General features: G+C 45.5%; 1 protein-coding gene and 1 non-coding gene across 2 annotated transcripts; both read right to left on the minus strand.

Annotated features, from left to right (window-relative positions):
* Nucleotides 1-4,113: 4,113 nt before the first annotated feature.
* RPL21 (ribosomal protein L21) lies at nt 4,114-24,727 on the minus strand. Its single transcript, XM_069640428.1, has 6 exons — nt 24,446-24,727; nt 21,775-21,853; nt 13,485-13,546; nt 8,573-8,685; nt 4,539-4,689; nt 4,114-4,238 (listed from the first exon to the last, which is right to left on the minus strand). Exons 2-6 carry the CDS (start codon nt 21,839-21,841, stop codon nt 4,149-4,151), a joined length of 483 nt encoding a protein of 160 aa, XP_069496529.1. The 5' UTR covers nt 21,842-21,853; nt 24,446-24,727; the 3' UTR covers nt 4,114-4,148.
* Nucleotides 8,399-8,528, minus strand: LOC138529012 (small nucleolar RNA SNORA27). The gene has a single exon (XR_011284375.1). It is a non-coding gene; the product is annotated as a small nucleolar RNA SNORA27 (small nucleolar RNA).
* Nucleotides 24,728-25,847: the final 1,120 nt, after the last annotated feature.

The raw sequence follows: 25,847 nt of genomic DNA on the forward strand, positions 1-25,847 counted from the left end.
GGAATATCACTGTGACCCCCCGCGACCAGTTTTTATTGCAATTCAAAATGTTGCATTAGTGTGTCAAAAAAACTGAGACGAAGAGTTCCCCTACTCCGCCTAAGTGGAAAAAATGTGTTTTGAACACACCTTATTACAGCGCCACAGTATAAGATAAATTCCAAACTGCTGTTCATTTGTGAGCTAATTTGCTTTATTGGTGGCCCTCTGTTAACATGTGTTTCGGCATTATAAATGCCTTTTTCAAATCAGGGCACATCTCTGTGTCCTTCGCCGTTTGTCATAAAAGCATAATAACCGGAAGTTTTGACCAATACCGGGCTAAATCCCGTCTGAAAATGACACGAGAAAAGAATCAGACAGGATTTATAATGCCGAAACATGTGTTATCAGAGAGGGCCACCAATAAAGCAAATTAGCTCACAAATCGGCATTTGGCAATTTATTTTATACTGTGGTGCAGTAATGAGGTGTGTTCAAAAGACATTTTTTCCACTAATTGTCTGCATGTTCTGAGAACAAGTCGCTGCCAGCATGATCATTAAGAATGAACCCATCGATATGTGCCAAGATATGTTAAAAACCTGGCCATTTCTGCTCTAGCTCCTTAATTAGTGCTCAAGTTCAGCAAAGCATCAAAAAGGACCCCACTACCCGTATACTTGGCTTCTTCCTAAATCCTTAGCTCCACAAGCAAAGGCAGTGCAATCCTACTTACTTTAAAAAAAGTGAAAGCACACTTCCTCACTGTCCTGGCCTTTCCAAGGCAGCATTTAGCTCTCCCAAAATTCTGCATTTGATTTGCAGGAAAATCAAAAATGGACCAGTAATGGAAAAACCAGAGCATATTGTCAACCAAAAACCAGACATAAGCAAGACCTACACAAACTAGGGTGAAACCAGCCAAAAGCAGCCCATTATAAAGCCAAATCAATGCACCAGCAGGACAATTTTCAAACAAATCAAATCAGCACCCATAGCCTATGAGCAAACTCTGAAGCCTTATACTATAAGAACTACCGATGGGAAAGCACACAGACACTTGGAAAGAACGTGCCACTGCAACTACTGCAACTAACCCCCCTGCCCCACCAACTTCCAAAGAAAGTGTTGCACGTGATACTGTCACTTGGAACAAGTGACCAGGTAGGCAACCTTTTCCTGCACTCCTAGAATATGGGGAGGGGGGGGGGGGGGGGGAAGCTATCATTTTCTATTATATACTCCAGTCAAAGAATGTTTGCGGTAAGTGCTCGACTTTCTTTGGAGTGCATATATGGAGAAATGACACCCCCCTGGCGGACATTTTGCAGGCAACTTATCACTGGATACCCAAAAAAAAAAAAGGAAAAAGAAAAATCCAGTAGCTGACCTCATGGGAAGCTCAGCTTACAATACCAATCATGATCCTCATTTAAGAGGCCAAGGTTTAGTCTCCGGTATGGACGCAGAGAGCCACATGGCACCAATGAATTTAGAAAGGCTCCACAAAAAGGTTAAAACCGTAGACAAGCTTGCCCCAAAGAAACCCTTTCAAATACCCGAGAAAAAAAACGGCACAAGATGTTACTCTAACAAAGCCAAAACAGAAGGTTGCAAAAGTGGAGAACGACTTCAATAAGCTTTCATAATGCAAGCGGCTCCGGATCTGTAGAAACCAAGCCCACTAAACATAAATCGGAATTCAGCATGCAAAATATGCACTAAGGAAACCTAAATCATACAATGGCATGCATTAAACTGCACCTCTGCAAGGTAATCACAGCGACAGATTTTACTGCACAAAGACGGTAGCAGACCACAGACTCCAGCTGAACTGCTTGCTCACCACGGGAGTGCAGTAGGTTGGTTCATTGATACTCAGGACCCACATTCCAAACACCAGGCGCTTTATTGGGACCCAACACCTGTGGCTCTCCAGTTTTAGACCATATCCCACCATCAACTATACTGGCTAGCGATGACGGGATATGTAGTCCAAAACACCTGGAGATAAAGTTAACAGATCCCCTGCCTAAAAGTACCCAACACCATCTATCAGGCACCACACCAACCAAAGAATCCTAAAGATTTCACCCAGCTACTTTAACTCGAACGCACCATTGATCAAGAAATCATTGCATTAACACTTAACCACACCCCTCAAAAAAAGCAACCGTTCTTTACCACTGCCCCCCACAACCCAATCTCCAAAATTCCTTACTGATCCACACACTACAAATATTGTTGCCAACAACTACTGGATGACACTGAAGCCAACATGACAGATGCAGATAGGATTCAGGCCAATGAGAAGAACAGAGCTTACTCATGTCACCCAAGACATAGGATGATTAACAATGCAAACTCTGACGCTCCCAGCACCCTCTTTCCGTTTGGCATCACAAAATACTTTACCAGTAAACTGCTTGATGTTGGCTTGCAGCAGATTAACTCGATCCTCAATCCCCACTACTAAAAGGCGATACAAGCCTCCTTTCAGGTCTGCACCAAAAGACAGTAAACCGGGATAGTTTGCTGGCATTTCACATGGTCTACTGCTAGGACGCCAACTGATACCAGGGACCCATTGAAACTCATTAACCTGACGCCCCCAAACTCCACTCCCCCTGGGGTGCACACAAAGAGGCCATTGGCCTGGCCACCATGGATGGCTTGCTCCATGTATTAACAGGCTCAATTCTATGCTGTAATATGTACACCAACTATGCCACACCACACGAAATTAACAACCCCGCCCAAAAGACATCAGACCACTGCACCTCTCCATACATCAAACCCCCTGCAACACCACAAGCGCCACTTTACAAATATTCTGCAAGTACTCACCACAAAAGACCACAGTACCCAGGTACTTCCTAACTGCATACAAAACAAAGCTATCTTGCAGTTCCCCTCGTTCCCCATTGACCAAACCCAACCTCCCCAACCCCCGCCCTCCAGATGCTCTAGAGTGAGAGGGGGAAATTGTATAAAACCTAGTAACATAACTGACCAACTCAAGGCCTTGGGTTGCTACCTGGTAACCTCTCCCACCTCTTAATTTCGACCTAGCATGTCTCAAACAGATAACTGCTGGCAAGTCCAGTCGAAACACATCAATGCCTACGTTTTCAGCTTCCCACTGGACCAACTACGCAGAAATTGTGATACAGTGATAAACAAGCAGGGGTAGTGTTTGTGGCAGAAGAGTGCAGTCAAAGCAGCCGAGGCCAACAGAAATGTGCCCCAATCTCGCCAAAAATCGGAATCCCAGCACTACTCCACAACCCCCTACCCAGTAGAAAACCTATATAGTATAGGAAAAAAGCCATAATTTCCTCTCCCGGTTGGCTTGCTCCCATGGAACCATTTCCGATGCTTTAAATACTGATTAAGCAAGAGTTACAAACTGGGCCGCATCACGAGTTGGGCTGTAGCCCTTAAATGCAGTGGTAACGGTATTACAGCCGCATTTAAGGGCTGGCCCCATCACGAGTTGGGCGCTAAATGGGCTGTTTTACCTCCAGCCTTTCTCTGGAGGTGAAAATCCCCCGTTTTCGGCTGTATTACTGCCGGCTGTGTTAGCCCGCATAATTAGCGCTGAAAATACCCCATTGAATCCAATTGACCCAATTGGGAATGGGGATTTACCGTTAACACCCAACTCGTGATCCGGCAGTAATACAGCCTGACCGGTCGGTGCTAGGGCTATTAGAGTCGGCGGTATTACAGCCGGGAATACAGCCCAACTCGTGATGAGGGCCAGTGCTGGCAAACAAATATGGCAATACTTTAGTTCAATGAAATACAGAGGCAACCAAGAGCTTTAACTAGTGTCCATTATTCAACACTGAAAATCCCAACTGTAGAAATCACGAGAATAAAGGCATCAATTCCATTGGATGCCCTCAGTCCGCCGATGAAATGGCATTGTCATTTTGCTTTAATTAGCAATATAAGGACGATGATCATCACTGAGCAGCAAATAACTGCTTGTAGGCATGCACAGAATCCATTACCCAAATTAAAATAAAAAACTCGTCCATGAAACATTACATGAACATGTCCAGGAAGTCCATGAACATTCAGCGAAAAACCTTGACCAAAAAGAAACCAGTGAAACCGCACACATTGCCCCAAACAACGGACTTTATTTTTGATACAAATTATGCCATGAACTCGTAAGGTATTGGCTCCAACAGTTCAGGTTCTTTGCCTTGGGTACTGACAAAGTGTGCTCCTCTGGGTGCAGCAGGCTAGAGAAAGAAAAGAAAGATTGGTTCACTATATCTTTAAAAACAGCCACAACTTAGTTTTAGGTTCAACACGCTGAAGTTAGCTTTGCACACTGCCAAATCAGACAGTTACTGCACAGTATGTATATATGCTCTCAGTACCGGTGAAATAGTTTACTCATTTGTACTTCCTTGAAGTAATAGTAGGAGAAAGTCATCATGGAGCACTGGTTTCGCATTAGTCTAGGTCACTTGCAACCGAGCAGTAACACCACAATATTCAATGGACCACCACAATTAATTAACTGAATATATGTTTACCTGGCGTTTCAGTTCCACCCACGAGCCTTTCGCCTTGGCCTCAGTTTTCCTCCTTTCATTCTCTTTCACACGCTGTAGGAAGCTGTCTCTGCTCTTTGAGTGTTTAATATGCTCAATACGCACATTAATTCTTTTGGCTAGAATTTTGCCCCTGTTGGGGGGGAAAAAGAAGCAGGTTGTAGATCTAGCGAGTTCGAAAAAGTATAACTCCAAAGTCTGAATGCATAACCAGTTATTGAAAGAATCACAAAAATCCGATTATATTCCAATCCAGAGCAGAGAACACATTAAACTGGATATACGGTCACATCTAAATAATTAAACTCAGAATTTAGTCTAACCCCCACCCCATTGCGAGATTCTTGCCCTACAATCCACATCCTCTCAGTTTTAGCCATGATATAATACACTACGCTCAATTACTAGAAGAGGATGCCATCCCTAAACCCGAGACTTCTTGGGAGGCTGAAAGGGGGAGGCCTCAACCATGCTCCAGGGCAGATATTTTTTTCCCCTCTGACCTGGTGACGGCAGAAACGCCAAGGGAGACGATAATGTGAATGATGACATGGGTGCTGGGTCCAGCGAGCCTATCACTGCCCCGACCACCTCCCAGGGATGTATCGCTGAATATCCCTTTACCTCTCCACACACTGTATCGAAGATCCAGAAGGATGCCGACTGCAACCCCGGTGGCACCAGACCGGCCACCAGCGAAGAAGAGAACTGCACTCTACGCCGCCGCATCAACCGCTGCACATCTTTATCCCCTCACTCGGGGATACAGGGACAGACGGCGATTACGGACAACTGTTTCATCACCGCAGAGGTAGTCTTCCCGGATGAAGTGGCGTTGGTCGTTCACTCAATGGTCGCCCAAGCGTCTGAGCTCTTCCTTTCAGCCGGCGCCAGAAGAGACCAAAAAGGAATGTTTCTCCTGCATGGTCTGGCATACTTTTTCACATGCCCATGAATATTCCCCGTCAGGCTGGGAATCCTCAGTAAAGAGCGAATCGGTTTAATTTCTGAACTGTCTTTCCCCTAATCACTGAGCTCAGGGGTCATACTGCCCTTAGCCAATGACTGCCCTCTACCTAAGCCCCTCTAGCATCCGCATATTCAAGTGTTGGGGAGTTCTTGAGCTTGGCTCTCAAGCTTTTGTGTTTTTCGCTTTTTGGAAGACTTAATCTTTCAGTCAATCGAGCCTTGTGCTCCATCGATCACCCTTCTGATTAACGGGGACCCGTTTTTCGGATACTTCAGCGCCCCTCAAGGGCAGATTTAGTAAAGATTCTTCGTGGAGGCTTCCAGAAGATTCTTCAGGCCTATTCCATGTGCACCATGTCGGGGAAGGATGCCACCCCCCATCCGAGGAGATTGTGTGGGCCAGAAAGCCCCTTTTTGTTTAATTTTGTCCACGTGTTGGTGGGCCCGTGCCCAGGAGCAGGCCCTTGCGTCCCCTTCCCCGCCGCTTCCTGGTTTACCCAGCCCACTTGCGGCCCTTTTGCAGAGGACCTGGTCAGTAGCAAGCACCCTCCATTGGCGGCTTGAATGTGAAATCTTGGAGGCTCCCCTGCAGCCCATTCCACCGCACACCCTCCTTTTCTCCCTTCTCCCGACCCGCCCAGGCCCGCTCTCATTGGGCCACCTACACTTCATCACTGGTCCTCCCAGGGCAGCCCTCTGCCCGGCAGCCCTCTGCCCAAGGCGGCTCCTACATTGGCGGCTCCGAGATGTGTCTGCAGGTGTCAGCAGGGGAAGCCAAGGAAGCCACCAGACACCAACAAAACTAAGTGCTGGCATGAGTAGGGGGTAGAGCAATTACTCCACCCCAGAAAGCTCCTGCTACTCTAACCTACCTTTCAATGGCCTGCAGTCTAATGTAAACCAGTACCATAGCCCGAGAAACCACACAGACTAGCCTGCCCAAATCTAGGCAGAAATGTGATGCTAGCATATGCCACACCTAGATGGAATCTCGAATAGCCTCATGTGAAAGTTGAATTTAGAAGTGTGCCCAATAGCCTCTCTGTGAAAGTTGAATTTAGAAGTGTCCAATAAACCTCTGAAAAGTTGAATTTAGAAGTATGCCCAATAGCCTCTCTGTGAAAAGTGAATTTAGAAGTGTCCCCAATAAACCTATGTGAAAAGTTGAACTTAGAAGTGTGCCCAATAACCTCTGAATTCAGAATTGTGCCCGATAGCCTCCCTGCGAATAGCCTCTCTGAATTTAGCAATGTCTCAAAGGGCATGTAATCCCATCATATCTCACCAACACGCTTACTCTCTCCTTACATCACCACTCAACTAGAACACAGAGATACTATGACACCATTCGGTATAACTGTTCTCATAGCAACATGCGTCGCTCACTCCACATCACTCTAAAGTAATCACTGCTGGTTACACACCCCCCCAGCGAGGCGTTCTCCTCAGGCCTAACGCAGCCACATCCGTTCTGGATAAATCCTGCCAGAACGAACACATACTCCTGACCTCTCAACCACCACACCTATTGCTAGAATGCAGCTATTACACTGATACCGCACGAGCTGTACACATACCCGGTGCTCACACGCACCCTTTGACTCTCTGATATGAACTTCGGTTCCCAAGGGCGTTCAACCTACCAGCGCCTTCAGACCATACCAATGGTATATAAGGCGCTATATAAATGCAAAATAACATAACTACCATTAAAACGGTGGTAACCAAGCAACAGCTATACCATCTGCCCTTACAGTTAAGTGCAGTGAAATATACATAGAAATCTGATACCTAAAGAGCATTAAATAGCTTCAAAAAAAGGGGTGCCCCCCGCTTCCATGGAAATTGGGGGACAGGAGTTAAAATAAACATGCAGTACAAGTACCGCCCCTCAATGGGGAGGCAGAACTTGCATTGCAGGGAAAGAGCTGTGAGAGGAACAGCAGGTTAGTGGGACGCTGCAGGTAGGATTTACCGTAGGGGGGTCAGAGGGTGGGGGAGGATAGAGGACGGGGTGATGTACAACTCAAACTTCTGCGTCGGGTGTTACCCTATACCTATTCTTCACCAGGGCGCATGTGTTTTCCGCCTTGGTGACTTCGGCGATCGACTATTGTAACAGTTTCTGGCTCAGCCTGCTTACATTATCCAGAGTCTCCAGGTCCCCCCCCCGAATTATGCAGCATGCCTGGCTACATCCACTCCCAGTCATGCTCACATCTCTCCCATTCTTAAGGATCTCAACTTGCTCCCCGTTGCCAAGCAGATTCAGTTCAAGTCCATTGGTTTAGTTCATCGTGCCTTTTACCACCAGGGTGCAGATCTCCAGGCTACATTCAGGCCGTATATTCCCACTCTAGCGTTGCGCTTGGCTAGTGCCTGCGGTGAAATACTGCCGCATTGGGGGCTGGTCATTCTCAGCGGCGGTTGCCGTTCTCTGAACACTCTCCCGCCGCCGCTTGGGCAATGGTTCCACACTCCGCTTTCCGTAGACTAATGACCCATCTGTTCTAAATGAGTTCTCTCCTACCCTGCAGGAGCTCGGGCGAACGTTTGCGCTTTAAATACGAGTTACATTACAATGACTATGGCGTGCCAAACATTTTGAATTCTAACATTTCGAACTGGCGAGTTAAACAAAATGCCTCAGGTGAGAGGAAGGCTCAAACTACATTTTCCATGGCTGATGCAATTAAAATAGTGCAACATGCAGTAACGGATAAAACCCAAAAGTGCAACTAAATATGCCATTATGGAGCTCACCGTTTTAGCTACAAATGTTGGGTAAAAGGGATTACATAAATAAAGAACTCTTCAGATCACAATGAATATTGCCACAAATATTGTTTGTTAGAGGCACATTTTCAGATATCAATTGTTTCCTCAGACAGGATACAAGTCAAATACATATCTGCCTGTGTTTTAAAAGGAGATTTGCTCTGCCCCACTTGAATGACCAGTACAGACATCAAGAAGTCCAACTAGTAAAGTGAGAAGGGGGCTTTCTAAGCACAAAACAGGACAGAAAATAAGTTGAAAATACTTACTTGACTTGTTTGTTAACAATAATGCCCACTGCGTGCTGGGTAACATTAAATATTCTTCCAGTCTTGCCATGGTAACATTTGTGCGGCATACCCTTTTGGATTGTACCCATGCCCTGTGGAAAGAAACAAGCAAGTGTGTAAGCTAAAAGACTAATTTGTACTCTGAATGCAAACACTTGCTAACAGCACCTACAATGTCAAACAGGAAAAGCATGGGCATCTGCAAAATTCTAGCTCCTAACTAAAAAGACATCAACCCAACAACCATTTCCTCTACCCTTTATTATGGAGCTAGCATAGATTACTTCAGGTAAGCAGGATCAGTATTTAAATTAGAGTATAGTTGTGTTGAACTGGGAAAGTCTAATATTAATGTAATCCTGCATAGTTCATGACGTTGAAGCCGGACAGGATTGAACATTAAGTAGCGGTAGATGGGAGCAAAGTCAGTAGGGAGTATAAGGAATTGAAGTGAACAAACCGAGCTGTGAAATTACCTTAACTGGCATTCAAAAAGGAACTGCGGTTGTCGGAAATGTTGAGGTAGATATACTTTTTCACTGAAGAGGCAACGCAATTACCAGATGTACACCCATTTTAGCAATGTCACAGGTGGCACAATGACCCCACTGGGTTTGTTCAACTGAAAATGTTTCCATTGTGCAAATATCTTTAGCCATGCAAATAACGATTTAACACCAGCGTAAAGTTCAGCCGCGTGCAGCCCTTTCATCGACAGCAAACGCCGTCACTGCTTCAGTACTAAATCCAGCACACACTGGGTTATTGCTACTGCGTTATGAAAAGTAATGCACGTATGCCATAAAGAAATTAACAGACGAGAGCCATCAGAGCAAACCCCAAGACTAAGGCCATCAGAGCAAACCCCAAGACTATCTGCTGTGAACTTGCAGACAGACTGGATTGGTTAAGAATGTGAACCACAACTAGCCATCAAGCCGAGAGTTCCTGGGGGAATAGTTCACCACAACAGACACGGAAAGCTGTAGCTTTGCTGCATAGCCAGGACCTATACTTGCGTAAGGGGGAACCGGGAGGACAACACAAAGTAAAACCTCAGGTGCGAGGCTGGTAAACAATGGGTTAACTTAACATTACAACATTTCCATCATGTGATAATAGGACCAACTATTCATTTTAACTAGTTTACATAAGGTGCTAAATGTATCCCGTAACCAGAACACTGCCATTTCCCAGTACAATTAAATCACCACATTTACGCTACCTCCAAGTTTTTTTTAATTGCAGTTTAGATTTTTTTAAAGAATATGTAGGCATCCATTATGGACATGCAAACGTGACAGTCAGCCAGGCTTTAACTGCCTACCACCCCCCACCTGAAATACACGAATACCGAGTTCGCAATTTGTTTGCTTTGTGATCTCTTTGAAGATCTGTGTTGGACAGAATTGGGTGTACTTTTGTGATTTCAGTGTCTTATACCAGCATCTGGTAACAAAGTGTTTAGTTAAGCTAAGTTTTTTCTGACCCACTACAAGTGTAGGTGTCGCTGTGGCCAATTTTTCCTCCACAAGCCAAGTCAAAGTTCATGCATCAGGAACAGGTCAAAGAACCTTCAAGAGTCATACTGTGCAAAAGCGCCCTACAGAATGTTAGGAAGAGCTCCAGGGTAAGGGCAAGGCTGGGTTAGTACAACTGCGTTATGACATACTCCCAGGCAATATCAAAAAGGATTGACACAAGTGGAAAAAAGAAAAACAACCCGTGCACCATCTGCAGAAGTCCAGCAAAAATTTCCAGACAAATGCAGCTCATCATTTCTTAGCAGTTTCACAAGTCAGGTATTGCACAACGGTTGAGGTCAATGTGTTATGCCTTCTTAAAAGTCTTGTGAATGTACAGCTACATGGTAGCGTAAAGTATTTCTTATACGAGATTGAGCAACCGCATTTTTTTGGCGCGCTCCTTACATTTACAGGTGCCGTTTAGAGCCACGTCACAGTGATGTCCTGTACGTGATCTGCTTCTTAACTAGCTGGAGCTATCCACTCGAATTACATTTTCGGCAGAATTATGTGAGACACTCAATAACGAGAGGATACACAGAACTCCGGCATTAAAGAACTGCATGGTTTAGCACAGCATGAAAGCAAAGCTAGTTAACAGACCAATTCTGAAGTAATCACCCATTTGAAAGGGGCTTGAACCACCTAAATTGAATACTTGACAAGTGGTGACGACTAAATAAAGCGCTATTGTGGAATATCCATGACCAGTGAAGATATTCCAAATTTCAGAGTTGGACTATAAACGCTAACCCACCTTTCTTCTGGGTTTGATTTCTGGGGAAGCTACCCGAGAAGCTGGGCTTGCACCAACTTAAACTCTCACATTAAACTTGGAGGCCTCCGCGACCACCAATCTGGATTCAGATCCAGAGGCACGGAAACTGCTCTTCTGAACACCAGTGAGGATCTGCTTTCATCTCCGACTACTCCCCAGCTGTCCTTCTCGATCTCTCTTCTGCATTCGACACAGTTATTATTCCATCCTCATTCAAAGGCTCCACGATACCCTTGGTATCTCGGAACCGCACTGGATTGGCTGTGCTCCTTCCTCCCCAACCGCTCTCCCCAAGTCATCATGGGTCCCTTCTCCGGTGGTGTCCCCCAGGGCACTAAACTCTCCCCCTGGCTCTTTAACATCTACATTGCTCGCCTCCTCTCCTCTTTCACCCCCCAACTTCTAGTGTTACACAGACAACACACAGCTCTTCTTCAGACTCCCTGCTGACCCTCTTGCAGCCTCCATCATCCCTGACTGCCCATCTGCCATCTAGTCCTGGTGCACCGCCAATGATCTCTGCCTCAAGGCCTGCTAAACTGAGATACTTCCCTGGCCTTCCTCCTTGGGTTCTCCCCCTGCACCTTCAACTGAACCCAGAAACCTTGACGTCATCTTTTCAACGCCCCTTTCTCCTTCCTCCACACTCAGGACATTGCCAGAAAGTCCAACTATCAGCTCTTCCTTCTCAAAGGAATTCTACCATTTCTCGGTTGCCCTGAGAGGCTCAATGTGACTCAAAATCGCTCTTGTTCCCTCTAGACTGGACTACTGCAACAGCCTCCTCCTGAACCTTCCTTCTTCCACTCGCGACCCCTCCAGCTTATCCAGATTAGGGCAGCAAGACTTATCTGTGGCCTTAAGCCCAGAGGCTGCATCTCTCCTGCACTAAATTCACTGGCTCCTGCACGAATTAAATTCAAATCCCTGCATCATCCACAAGGCTGTCTGGGCCCGGGCACCCAAATATCTTCAACTAGCTCACCAAATACTCTCCCCTTTAGACCACGTTGTTACTCTGGCACCAACTCTTAAGCGTTTTGCCAAACAGAGGGCGGGGGGGGGGGGGGGGAACAACGCTCATTTTTCTCTGCAGACTCCCTCCTTTGGAATAGCCTCCCCCTGGGGCAGGTTATCCTCAAATTCCGGAAGCTCCTTAAGACTTTCCTCTTCCTTGCCCTCCACTGCTAATCTCACAGTTGCTGTATCGGTGTGCTTGACCCTACTGCATCTTCAGGGCCTCGTCATCCCACACTCAATTCTTCAGAGCTCCCGTCTCTCCACAGCACTTTTCATCTGCACTCCCTCCACTTGACACTCGCACTTACTCCTCTTGTTGGCCCAGGCCGTGTAGCATTCTAGCACTTCGTCCATGGCCCCCCCACATATTCAGACTCCCCAGCACTTACCGCCCTTTCCTCTTCCTTCTGCACATTCTGAATACTCACAAGGCATAGTAGGTTCGCCCACTCCCTCTTCCCCCCCCTCTGCTCTTAAATAATGTTCATTGTTGTAATGTACTCCCATTCTGCCCCCCTGTGGGTGCTTTGAACAGTATATTCTTATTGTATAAGCGCCTTACAAACAATTTAAGCCGGGTCTGTGGCTCAGTGGACTAATGCACCCACTACAGAGGCCTGCGTTTGACCTCATGGTCACAGATTCGAATCCCAGCAGGTCCACTCAGCCTTTCAACCTTCCCATGTCAATAAAATGAGTACCATTAAGTTGGGTAAAAAAACATTAGTGCCAAGATGCCCCTTCGGGGGTGAACGTGCCCTTTACAAATACACCTGAAGTTCCATTCATTGTATAATTATACGAGGGCGAACTAAACATGTAGGGCCAATATCAACTGCATCGATAAGTTTCATAAACCATTGATTGGCATTTTCCGTGACATACTGGTACACAGACCAAGATTAAAACTGGGGCTGTGCGAGTACAACATTGAAATGTGGGTAGCAATACTCATTTAACCCTTTTTAAACAATTTGATAGCATGAAATAGAATTGTTGCACAAGTCACTTTTGTCAAGTTTTTTGTAAGCTGAAGAGATACTGTATATTTTTATATAGGTATTTAAGAATGTATATAATAAAATGTTATGGACTTTTGATTCTGCTATGGAAAGATTGGTATAGAGTAACAATAGGACAACACCTAAATAACTAAATTTCCTTTATTCCATTAAACGGGAAGGTTTTGAGTCATTTTGTGGTTAGTTTAATAAAGTTGCAGGAACGACCCCTTCAACTAAAATCCTGGAGTTCAAAACATTATCTGGAGCACTGAAAACAAAGCAATATAGGGAAACTAGACTAACCAACCGGCTTTAATGTACTAACCCTCCCCCACATTTTTTCCAAAGGCTGCGGCAAAATGACTACAGTGTTCTCAATGGATTATAAAAGCGACCTGATGGCAGCACTTCGCATGGGCAGTCAAAATTAGGTGTGGCCCCAAATTGGAATCCGTGCAGTGAAGCAACAGAATCTTTTGAAGTGAATGTCACGAAGTTAAAGTGAACATGGTACTCGGTAATACATCAATCAACAGAACAATTTTGCTTAGTTCATGCTATACCTTGATGTCTACAATATCACCCTTCTTGTAGATGCGCATGTAGGTTGAAAGAGGCACAACTCCTGCAAAACAAAAATGAATATTACGAGTCAGAGCAAATTTAATTTATCTAAATCAGTGTCCATAGTCGCCTCAACAAGTATAAAGTATCGCACTCTCAGGGTTTCAGATTATGTTTTAGACTACAATTACCTTGTTCCCTTACCACAGACTAAGCTGGATAGGCGTGTTGGTATTTGGAGTGCATAACTCCTGAAGGGGCATAAACGAATAACCATGCTCTTGAAGGTAACTTCATTGTAGGTGCCTTTCACCATCAAATCATGAAACGCACTAACAGAGGGCCCAGGCGACACTGCAGCAATGTGCAAACATGTGCATCCATTCTCTGTCAATTAACTAGGAACAGTGACTTCGGTGCCCTCAAAGCAGCGTGTTCTTTGAGCTGGCCAGTGATCCTGGAACTGCAATAGCACCCGTTTACTCAAACTCATCACCTGCACACATCCAAACTAGACAGAGGGCCTCAAAAGACAAGCCACCCAAGAGTATCATAACCTGCCCACAATCGGTCTGGCTCTAGATTTGCAACTGCGAGGCTGCCCAAAGTAAGCATGTCCAATTATTTACCTGGTAATCTCTAATGCACGCAGTCCAGTTAATTCGCCAAAGACCGACAGCCAGCAGGAGACAGTTGAAGGGGCGAGAGGAAGGCAAGATGGAGCAAAGAATGTACTGATCTGGGTGCAACTGTTACCAGGTAAATATGCCAACCCTAATTTCAGTCATTTTGAGTTGGGGGTGGGGGAAAGCAACCATTTTACGGAGTAATTCGGACGCCTGTAGGAATAAAATGTGTAAGGTAGAAACAGAGGGTTAAGTGACAGGAAAAGAGATATTGGGTACCCTCCATTAATAATGGAAAAAGCCAAGATTCATCATTATGAAGTGCAACCATTTCGCATTAAACCAATGTCTATAATTTCGTAAAATTGCATCCAGAACCAAACTTCCACATTAAAAAAGTTGGACACAAGTAAATGCAAACAACCCATTAAAAAAGGATGGTTTTAATTCTAAACTGATCACCTCCAGCACCACTTTGTAATGATGCATACATGTGGAGGGCCCAAATCATGTCCTGCAGCAGGCTTTCAAAAACAAGGGACGGTCAAAAACAAGTAACCAATCTCTTCAAATATCTGCCAATGCTTAGCTAATTAGGCACAAACGGGATGGCTTACTGATGTCCTATATTGTCAAAGGAGATAAAGTTGTAGATTTAGACATCAAAATCAGGGGAATCACTGCAGTGAACGCAGACACAGCTGTTGGGAAGACGTACTCAAACTGCAGAAACAATACCCTTATTGTCCAATGAAGGGCAGTTACAAATTATTGTGGCTACAGCTTTACTTTGGGAACCATTCAGGTCAGGGAAGAGAATCATCAGCCGAGCTAAAAAGATTTGAACAAGGAATGCCAAACTTGGCAGCTACTCAATGGAACACTCGTGAATTGATGAAGGGCCAGCAAAGAAAGGACTGTATTCTGATCACATGACTGGCCTGGCTGTAATCAAGGTCAGGAAAATTAGCTGACGCAAGCTAAGCAGATCCTTCCTCACCTACAGCTCAATGTCCACAGTGAGGGGCGCGAATGGTAATTACCCTAAAATATTCAGATAGGCCTGACAATCCCCATAAAGACTACGTTCTCCAGTGCGCCCTTAAAGATCGCTAGTTCCCATCATATCGAACCCTACTAGGTTTCCTCTCACCCAGAAACTGGAATGAGTAGTCTATGCAAAAGGACTCCTTTGACCTTTTAAGACATTGCCACCAATGCTAAGAAACAGTAGTGCGTTCCTGCTGCTGCAGTAGGCAACGCTTGGGGAAAGGGTAATCTGTGCATCCCAGCAACAGGAAGATACACCCGCCACTGTTGATTCTTATTGTAATAACCTGCTGCTGCGTTTAAAAACGTGGCCTTGTTAAAGTCGAATCTGGTTTGCTTGGGGATAACTGTGGTACTGTTAACTGTCTCCTTAGGCTCTTCACACTACCTAGACCCTTTGCCACTGGTAGTACCTTTGTATTGTTGAGTGTACCCACCTGCCCCTTGTGTGTTCCAAGCTGTTCACCCCCTTGCGCATCATGTGCAGTGGCTGGCCTGTGCGTGCGTCCCTCCTACTTCCCCCTATATGGTGCTGTCCATATCCTAGCCCATCCCTCTCACTAAGTCTGGAAGGAAGAAGTTCAAGAGGGACATCGCAGTCTCCAACTTAGGCCGCCCTGTCGCTGATACCTACATCAGTGCTTCCTCCAGACAGACAAGCAGACTTTGATGTTCACTCGGCAGACCTATACATAGTTCTCTCTCCTTTCTCCTCTCCCATTAATGGTGGCACCCAGTGGAAGTCCTCCTGGCGTCTTTCCACTCCAAGACCATCATTTATGTCTATCTGAATGGCAGTCTTGGTCCAGGGCCCTCAGCCCCACCACCTCCTTTTCAATAGAAGATAGCACGAATATAACAAAATCATGCTCGACACTATGGACAAAATTGCCCCACTTAAATTGCGAACAAGCAAACCAAAGGCCCATTTTAAGGCCCTACGCCTTACAAAGAAAAAGTGAAGCAATATGGAAATTATGCCCAACTGATGAGAATAAGGCCAACTTAACGGCCATCTCTCGCCACTATGAACAGGAAGTCTGCTTGGCAAAGCATAACTCATACAATGATCGCATTGCCAACTCTAACATGAAGGAACTCTTCTCCATTTTGAAAGAACTTCAATCACCCATTGCCACACCAGACACTTGCACCAAGGACCAGACTCTGTGCAGACATCCAATATGCTTTAGCGAATAAAATAAACACCCTCCAAAACAAAATCCAATTAAAAAAAAGACTCACTAAACCTTCCCAATCACTCACCACCTAATGCTATCCTCAACGACCAAACTAACAAATTCTCCTTCACCAAAACGAATACATTAGAGGTAGAGAAAATTATCCTCTCCCTTAAACCCTCTAATTGTAAATGTGATATTCGACCTGCACAGATAATAAAAGATACGAAGAAATCCATCACCCTTCATCTCCAAACGTATTAATGCTTCATTCTCTACAGGTAACATCCCTGCTAACTTAAAGCAATCTTGGGTGCTGCAGCTTCTCAAGAAACAGACATTAGACCCTTCTATCCCCACTAATTACCATCCAATTACTACAGTACCATTTCTATTAAAGATTCTGGACAAAGTGGCACACACACAAATTCAAAAACATCTTGAACTACATAAGCTACTGGGAGCTAGACAATATGGCTCCCGTCCACTACATGCAACCAAAACAGCCCTCATTGACTTAAAGACCCAAATAGAGAGATCAAGGAAAGACAGCACTCCTCCTCTTGATCTCTCAGCCGCTTTTGATCTTGTGGACCACAAGGTCCTCTGTAGACATCTGGATTCTGCTGCCCACTTTTCCACACAGGCTATCAGATGGATAGAATCCTTTCTGAATGGTTCCATGTAATAATGTCGCCAGAAAAATCTCGCCATGCAAAAATATTGCCGAAAAATGGCAGTTTTTTGTGGCGACATTATTGCATGGAACATGCGGGGGACACCCCCGCAACCCCCAAACTTTTTTTCTTTTTTAAATATTTTTTTTGCCCCTGTCCCCATATAGATGGTCACCCAAATAATATCACCACGACATTTTCCCAGCAATATTATTGATGGCGACCATATATATGGGGATATTATTACCCGATACCTTCTGAATGATATGATAGTTTATTTATATAGCGCCTATGTGTTTCAAAGCGCTTCAAGGAGGGAGGGGACATAGGAAAAATACAGTTACATTCAGCAAAAGTCCTTGAAACAATACAGAATGTGAAAATAACTATCATAATAGGCCTGTCGACATTTCTGATAGTGCAAGTGCATAGAACAAGTAAGGCAAGAGGTGATGGAAAGGAAGGAAAACAGAGCAAGCAGTAACATTACTAAGTCCGACGACAATTTACGCAGTGCAGGTGGTAACAAGAGGCGGGGTGGGAGGGGGGGCAAGTGGACGGAGGGGGGGGGGGAAGGAGAACAAGACACGCTACTGAGCAAAAAGTCAGTGACAAATTGAAAAGTAGGGGAGGGGGAGAACAAAAGGGGGGACAGACAAGCTGCGATCAAGAGTCACGGAACAGATGATAGGAGTAAGTGCTAGGAGGCGGAAGTCTAAGAGGGGGGAGAAAAGGAGGGGGGAGTAGGAGGGAAGTAGAAGAGGATGGAAATGAGGAGGGGGTGGAGCGCAGAGCAAGAGGGGGCAAGCAGGGTGAGGGCACAGATACTCACGGGGGGAAAACAGAATCTCAGGGGGGGGCACACAGATACTCACGGGGGCAGGGGGGCACACAGATACTCACGGGGGCAGGGGGGCACACAGATACTCATATGGGGCCGGCAATCCGGCGTACCGCGGTGGACAGCGGTAGACAGGGCCTTAGGAGTGGGCCTTGTGAGGAGGGCCGGCCAAGCCTGCCGGCCTTCCCATTGGCCCTGATGTTACATGCTCCAGCCAATCAATGCCCCCCAGCAGCACCAAGCCCAGCACTCCAGTGCAGGGTAAAAACGAGTGGCCATCTTGGAATGGCAGCTCCACATCAAAACGGAGCACAAAGGGCAGCAGAGTAAAACGAAACGGAGCGATTTCTGGCTCACAGAGTCTGCAATTTACAGATGTAGCACAAGCCTGTGCATAAAATATTATTTGCATAAATGTTCATTTTCGAGCGTCCTCGCGCGCATCTTGGAGTGGCCCAATGGTAGAGGGCTTACCTTCCAGGGTGTCCAGGATCATAGTGCACAGAGTGAAGAGAAGGTCAGGTGGAGGGGAAAGCTGAAGCCGCTCCGGCAGCCCCATCAGAAAGAGGGATAGTGAGGAAGAGTGAGAGAACTAAGTGAGTTTTTCACCTTCGGCAGCAGCAGACCCTACACATGTGGCATCCCCCAGGGCTCCTGTCTCTCCCCGACTCTATACAATATTCACCAAACCCCTTTTCGATGATTTGGACCATCTAGGTAACACCTACACTAACTATGCAGATTCTCCCCCCACTTTCTGGGGATCACGGTACGGACATGTAGTTGGTGAATAGAGTGCATCTCATCATTCGGGCATGGATGGCATCTCATGGTTTATGCCTAAATGATAAGACAGAGCTAATCATTTTGGGATCACAGACCAATAGCAATAAATTAAGCCCGACTATGCGGCGTTCAATATAGACGGCAACGCCATCAAGGTCTCTAGGGAAGTTAAAAATCTTGGTTTTTACCTTGATTCTACCATGTCATTTACTAAACAGGTAAACTCCTTAGCATCAACCACAGCGTATACCTGTAAATTAATGAGAGCAGGTAAACCTTTTCTATCTAATGACAGTTGTATGATCTAGGCAAGAGCCTTAATACTCTCCCGACTCGACTACTGTAATGCCCTGTACAGTGGGACTAACAGCCATTAGCCAAAGGCTTCAAACCCTACAAAATAATAATCTCCTCCACCAGACGCCATTATAAATGACTTTCTACTGACGACAAAATCCATCTAAAAATGATCTCCTTGACCCACAAGGCTCTAAACAATGCAGCTCCTAGCTACCCGTCAGACAAAATAAAGAGAAAAGTATCTAGCAGACCGACAAGAAGTGTCAATTCCAACTGTCTGGTGGTACCAAAATTTAAACTTGCCAAAATTGGCGGTATCAGCTTCCCTGTGATAGCGGCCAAACGGTGGAATGCTTTGCCTCACAACCTGAGAGTTGCCCAACCATTTTCTCACTTCAGAAGAAACGTTACCAAACACATCAACTCTAACAATCTGTAGTTACCACTCTTGATCCCGCCGATTCCTTAGCCAAAGGGACTGTATATATGTATTAGAAATCGTCCTATATTTGTATACAACTTCAACATAGATGGCATCCTGTATATTAACTGCATATGCTTTCAACCATCTGCCCACACTGTATCAGTGTAAATATATAAAGTGTACATTTATGCACCATTGTAACTTTGTATACTACAGTCTTTAACATTGTAAACTTTGCATATTCTTTAACTGTTGCGCCCGGTTACCTTTGGGTCTGGTGCGCATTACAAACAAAACAGGCGTCTCATCAACTTCCTTCTCCCGCTACTCCCTTTAGCACCTCTTTGGCTCCTCCGCCACCTCGGGCTACCATGCCAACTCCTCCTACCACCTCTACCACTTCCGCAGGGCGAAACATTTACTACACCACAGAACTCTTTCAAATGTGGCAACCTGCTCCACGTCACTACTCTCAACTCTCGCTGTCAAACACTCTGACATCTGCCACCTTCTCGGAAGCCCACCTGGATATCCTCCATCTCACCAAGACATGGTTCAGCCAGCTCTGTTATGAGTATTGAAACTCTCCTCCCCGATGGCTACAAGATCCTCACCAAGCCCAGAACCAACCGTCCTGGAGGTGGAGTACCTCTGATCTTTCCCGAGTGGGCCCCTACTTCGGTCATTCCCACACATGTCTACTCCTCCTTTTAATGTCCGATTTGCAGGTTCTCTCTCCTGGCCTCCGACTGTGGGCACCATCTACAGGCCACCCCGCCCTCTTCCTCTCTGAGTGGGCTGAGCTCTCGCCTTCATTCCTTGCCTCTACCCCTCCTTGGAGACCTCAACATCCACCTGGATGCTTCTAATCCCTCCTCTGGCCCATTCTACAACCTCTGCGACACCCTCTCGATTCTACCCTCCGCTTCAACGTACTCTGCCAGACACCTTGGATATTATATCCTCAGACATCCCCCTCACCACTCCTCTCGGACTGACCACTTTCTGCTTTCCTCTGACCTGAAACTGTCCCACAGGCAAAGCAGTCCCGGCCCTGCCCCCTACCTTCTCGATCATTTGACCCATGAAGCGTGTTTCAGTGGATGTCTTCACCTCTACGTTCTCTGCTCCTACTGCGGCTGACACAACACAGCCCTCTCCAACCTGCAGCTTTCTAGCTCCAACACTCTGAACATCCTCGCCCCGGTCATGAGACTCAGTCTGAAGCCTACCTCCAAGTGAAACTCTTGGTATGACTCCGACCTCGCCGCCCTGAAACACAAGTGCAGGGTGACAGAGGAAGTGGAGGGCTATGGGCACATCCTCTGACAAACTAGCCTGCCGCCTGCTCCAAAGGCAATACAGACTGTCCTGTCCAAGAAGCGAGTCCACATCGAACACTGCATCTCTGCGGCCTCCAACAACATGGCTGAACTCTAAAATAGTCAAGGAGCTGGCCAATCCTTCTGCAGTCTCCACCTCTCCAGTTCCCTCCCAGGCTCTCTGTATGGCTGTGTCCCCTCACTTCACCACTAAAACTCAGAAACATCCTGTCCTTCATCTCCTCTCTCTGCCCCCCCCTCCCCCCCCGGGACGACCTCTCCCTCTCCTCTTTTTCAGTCAACACTTTGACGATGCTTCTAGACAAGCCTGATCAATGAAAGTCATCCAAACAGGTGCTCCCCTGCTCCTCCAGATCCACAGACACCCTTGGCTGATTTCTGCAATCACCTTTTCACCACTGGATCTTTCCCTTCTCAAGCACCCCCTTGGGCACTCCCTCAAAAAGCCTTCTGCCGACCCCTTGCTCCACATGTTAGGTATTTTAGGCATATTGGGTACATATTGTACTTCGAATTACCAATTTGACCGATTTCTGCCAGTACCATTTGATCGATTTTTTGTGATCAAAATAGAAATTGGAAGTAAAATATGTACATAAACCATTAATATTTTAGTTCATCAAAATTAATGGATGCACATCAAATATATTTATGGAGTGTTGGGCAGGGCTTCCAAAATCTCAGTTACCCATTTTTTATATAAATCGGGGGCAGGGGAGGTTTAGGTAGATCTAGAGAGGACCATTACTCAAGCACTCAGATCTCAGGGGAATCCCAAAAAAAAAATAAAATAAAAAAAAAGACGCATTTTGTCAGCCCAGCAATTCCTGCTAGAGAGACCCTTAACCAAAACTAACCAGTGGGCTACACACTGGAAGGCCATCCATTTATCTGCAGCCATCACCACTTTTTCCTATCAAATTCACCAAACTTTTAATCTTTGTTTTTCTTAAGTGTGCCTCATACTATGCCACAATAGCTAAAGACCATACTTTAGTAAATATTAAAAACCAGGCTACCAATTACAAACTAAGGAAAATGGAAAATAAACAAATACTCACCATGTTTACGGAATGGTCTAGCGAACATGTAACGGGTTCCTCGCCTTTTTCCCCTTGTGTTTGTCATTTTGACGTCTCACTGAAAATTTAAAAAAAGTCACGTTTACAAATGAACATTAGCATCAGAATTTGTGATGAGAGCACTAAAAACGCCTTCAGGAACATGAGCAGCGACAACCTCTACGCATTACTAGGAAAACTGTATGAAACTGAAACTTGTCTGCCTTACAAGCCTCATCAAGTAATATTCTACATTGACAACCCTGCAATAGAGTTCAGCAAACTCATGAACTATCCTCACACCTGAAAAAGTCAGGAAGATGCCATCACTAAGGTCCCGCTCTCTGGAAATCTGCTGAATAGGAATGAAAACCATAACCCAACCACCTTAAATTCAGAAGAACCTTATGCTTAGGAAAGGCTTTCCCTGTGGCTGAAACAAAATCTTTGTTGACACCAAACCAGTAGATCTCCGTCCCTTCACTTTTTTTTAATGTCCAAAATGAATAATATAAATCCAAGCAGATTTTTTTAAATGTGAAATTTACTAAACCTGCAGGTTTAGACACCATCCACCCTCCTTCCTTCACTCAGGCCACAACCCCCTTTCTCTACACTTCCTGTCTTTCCAGGCACACTGGACCCTGGGCGGGCTTCAGGGTTGAAGCCCGCCAAAGACAAAACATACAAAGGATTCGAACAGAGTAAAAGCCCCGAAGGAACTAATTGACAAGAAATGGCAAACAAGATGGTTGGGGGGCGGAGGGGTTGGCGAAAAGGTCACCCTTTTGTGCTGTACTGCAGCTGAGAAATTAGCCTGCAGATACATGGCACAAAACGTAGTAAAAAAGAAATCACTGCCACCAGCCATTCAAGTTAGTGTAACAGAATGTTACATGAGAATTGGGAACATGCCCACACTTAGATTCGTGAATGTTGGCCTGCGACGGATCTAGATGGGACTCTAAATATTAGTATGCCCGCACCTACGCTAAACGTGAAGACTAGCACAGGCCACACTTGGAATTGTGGACAATTGGCCTGTGTCGCATCTAGATAGGATTAACGGATAACATGCATAGGCCTAGATGAAACTTGAATGATAGCAGGTGCCACACTCAGAACTGTGAACACCAGCCTGCGCCGCATCCACATTAAGTTAGGAATGTTAGCATGCCCACACCTTTTAAACACTAACCTGCGCCAGACCTAGGAAAGACTCTGAATGTAGGCATGCCCACATGTGAAGGCCAACAAGTGCCACACTTAAACAAAACTGTCAATGTTAACATGCTAAAGGTCATGTAACCCACTAACCAATATAAGCTCAAACTCTGCATACTTATCTCACTCAAAAAACTCAACCATCCCTCGCACAAGCCACAAGCACTTCACAACACTGCAACAACACATAAGCCGGAGCAACAGCACACGCGGACTGACACTGATCCAATACCCGCATCAAAGCACAGCACCCGGTGTACACCGAGTTGAAGCTGCCAACAGAACACCACTCCTCGCACCATTTTACTCCCTCTTCACCCTACTAACCAATCCCCCCCTTATAATTTACAGATCCGCCAGAGTGACAGTGCGCAGTACAAATACCTTTAACAAGGCTCAGTGGTCTTAGCTCCTCATTACCCATGTGACTGTCGTCTCTTCATCATATACCCACCGTTTTTCGTCTGCACCCATCCTAATTGTCCAATTTCCCCTACTGACACCCTTTGCTTCCGCTTTCTCCTGACTCACCGAGCTTAATCGCTACTCACCCCACGCCATTGGAACCCGCTGCCCATGACAATCAAAGCCAGCCAACTGTGGAACTCTACAAAGCTCTGCTTAAGTTTCACTTATTTCCCAAAGCGGTATCCCCAGGCAACGCCTCTCACACCATCACTCCCTCATAATCTAGCTTTGCGTATCTGTTCAGTACTTTACTTTCAAGCACTTGACGCCAGGCGGTTTTTATTAACCCCCTTCTTACCCCTTCCTGCCCACCCCCGCGCCCGAAACTCAATTCTTGTTTTCTTTTGTGTGCTCCTGTACAGATACATTACAGTAAACGTGCCATTATAAAATTTGACATCACGGTTCTTTAAATCTACAAATATATCAGCGCTCTGGGAAGTCTTTTTCGTGTCGCAGAATACAAAAAATAAACCCTCAACATTGGAACAGGTGGTTTCGCAACGGAAGGGGCGCGGAGGCACGACTTCGAACTAATCACTAAGGCTTACGAAACGCTACACACTAAAGCGAAGTTAGCGATCCGTATTCAGCGTATGAGCCAGGTTGGTAACCGGGTGAAAATTACGGAGATAAACATGTATTTTGGATCAACAACAGCCACACACCAAAACAAAAAAAAGAAATGACTCATCACCGAAGTCAGATGAAATGGGGCAAAACAGAAAACTTCACCCTTGTCTGGGGCCTGTGTGCAATAATTAGCAGGGAAACGGCTGGACGGTCAACAACACGGAGATCACCGGGACCCAGCCCGCTAGATCGTCTACCGAGATGATTGACACCCCAACTCCCAAAAAAAGAACCCTGCAGCCTCAGAAAACATTCATCTTTGCAAGACCCACATTCCGAACTCGAGCGGGGTACCAATTCTTTAAACATTCAAATCTTTTAGACAGGCCCCATGCTGCCGCGTTACCTGGAAGATGGCAGGCCCGGCGGAAAGAGAACTCTGGAGGACCCCGCCCGTCTTACAATGACTGAGCCCGAGGCTGTCCTTCAATCTGCCTGACTTCAGCTTTTAAAATAAATAATAAAAACGAGCACAACTCGCTAGCCACGGAATAGGTGACCAGGATACGCAGGTTACATCTTAGTGGCAAGGATCGGGCTTTACAAAGGGCAGCATGTGGATGTAAAATGAAATTAAAGTAGGCATGATCTAGCCGCCTCTCCGACCTTCTCATACATGGATAAGGCAACATCAGGTTATGTGAGGCGGCCATTTTTAAATGTTTCTCATTTACGGAGGTGCGGACACGTTTATGTAATCGAGAATGAATTAGTCGCATTCAAGTTAACGTGTGATATACCTTTTTACTTCCGTTTATGAGGATCATATATGTCTATCTTCACACTTAATTTGTTCTTAAATTGATGATTTGATCTTATGCTTCTTTCTTACGTATCCGTGCCAGATTGTAAAGAGCGTGAGAGTAACCGTAACTTGTCATTAAAGTGTTGTGTCTTTTTCCGTATCTTTGTAGAGGGCTGCTGTTCTGTAATATTTGGTATCCCATACCGATCCGGTATCCCCTGTCTCGGCTGTCTTCGTAGATTGCAGACCAAAGTAGGAGAGTTCCAAGCCTCGGTATGGGGTACCAAATGTTGCACAACACCGTCATAACGCACGCGTTCCATATTTTCCAGTCGGGAGTATTCAGCATTGCCAGAGAGCCTCGGGGGACAACCACGGTGATACTCCGCTACTTTCCCCTCAAATGCAGTGCACGCAATTCCAGGTTGTCTCATTCGTGCCCACAAACCACCCACCCCTGCCCCAATCTATTTTTTTTAGAAACATTACTAGTGGCATCTCGCATTTTAACACAAAAAAAAACGGCAGAATCATTACAAATGCAGGGAACTCATCTATTAGAGATCTGTCCAGGCACTCTGGGGCAAAATACATGCACATCAACTAATTTGCATATGGATTGCATCAACAGACATTACTTCACAGAAAGCACATCACAAGGAGCATCATCAGTCTTTCATACTTGAATGCAAGTGACTTTAGAATACATTGTCATAAGTAAGTCAAGTGGCAAATAATTCTGTGGTGCAAAATACCTAAATTGCAATGTTATATATGGAGCAAGTCAGGCTTTTAAAAAAAAATAACATCATCATATATTAACACATAAGCTTTGAAGTGAATCACTTACAGAGCTGCAGATAAGACATAGTCTGATTTCATGATCTGCCCAGGATCACACACTTTGGTTAATAGTGAAACCGGGATGGAGACATTTTAAGCAACTGAGCACATCTTCACAGTTTTAGTTTGTTTAGATATTTATTAATGTTTCCCTTTGCAT

This window comes from Ambystoma mexicanum, chromosome 7q (genome assembly GCF_040938575.1).
Source record: "Ambystoma mexicanum isolate Mex_15411 chromosome 7q, UKY_AmexF1_1, whole genome shotgun sequence".
NCBI classification, from domain to species: domain Eukaryota; kingdom Metazoa; phylum Chordata; class Amphibia; order Caudata; family Ambystomatidae; genus Ambystoma; species Ambystoma mexicanum.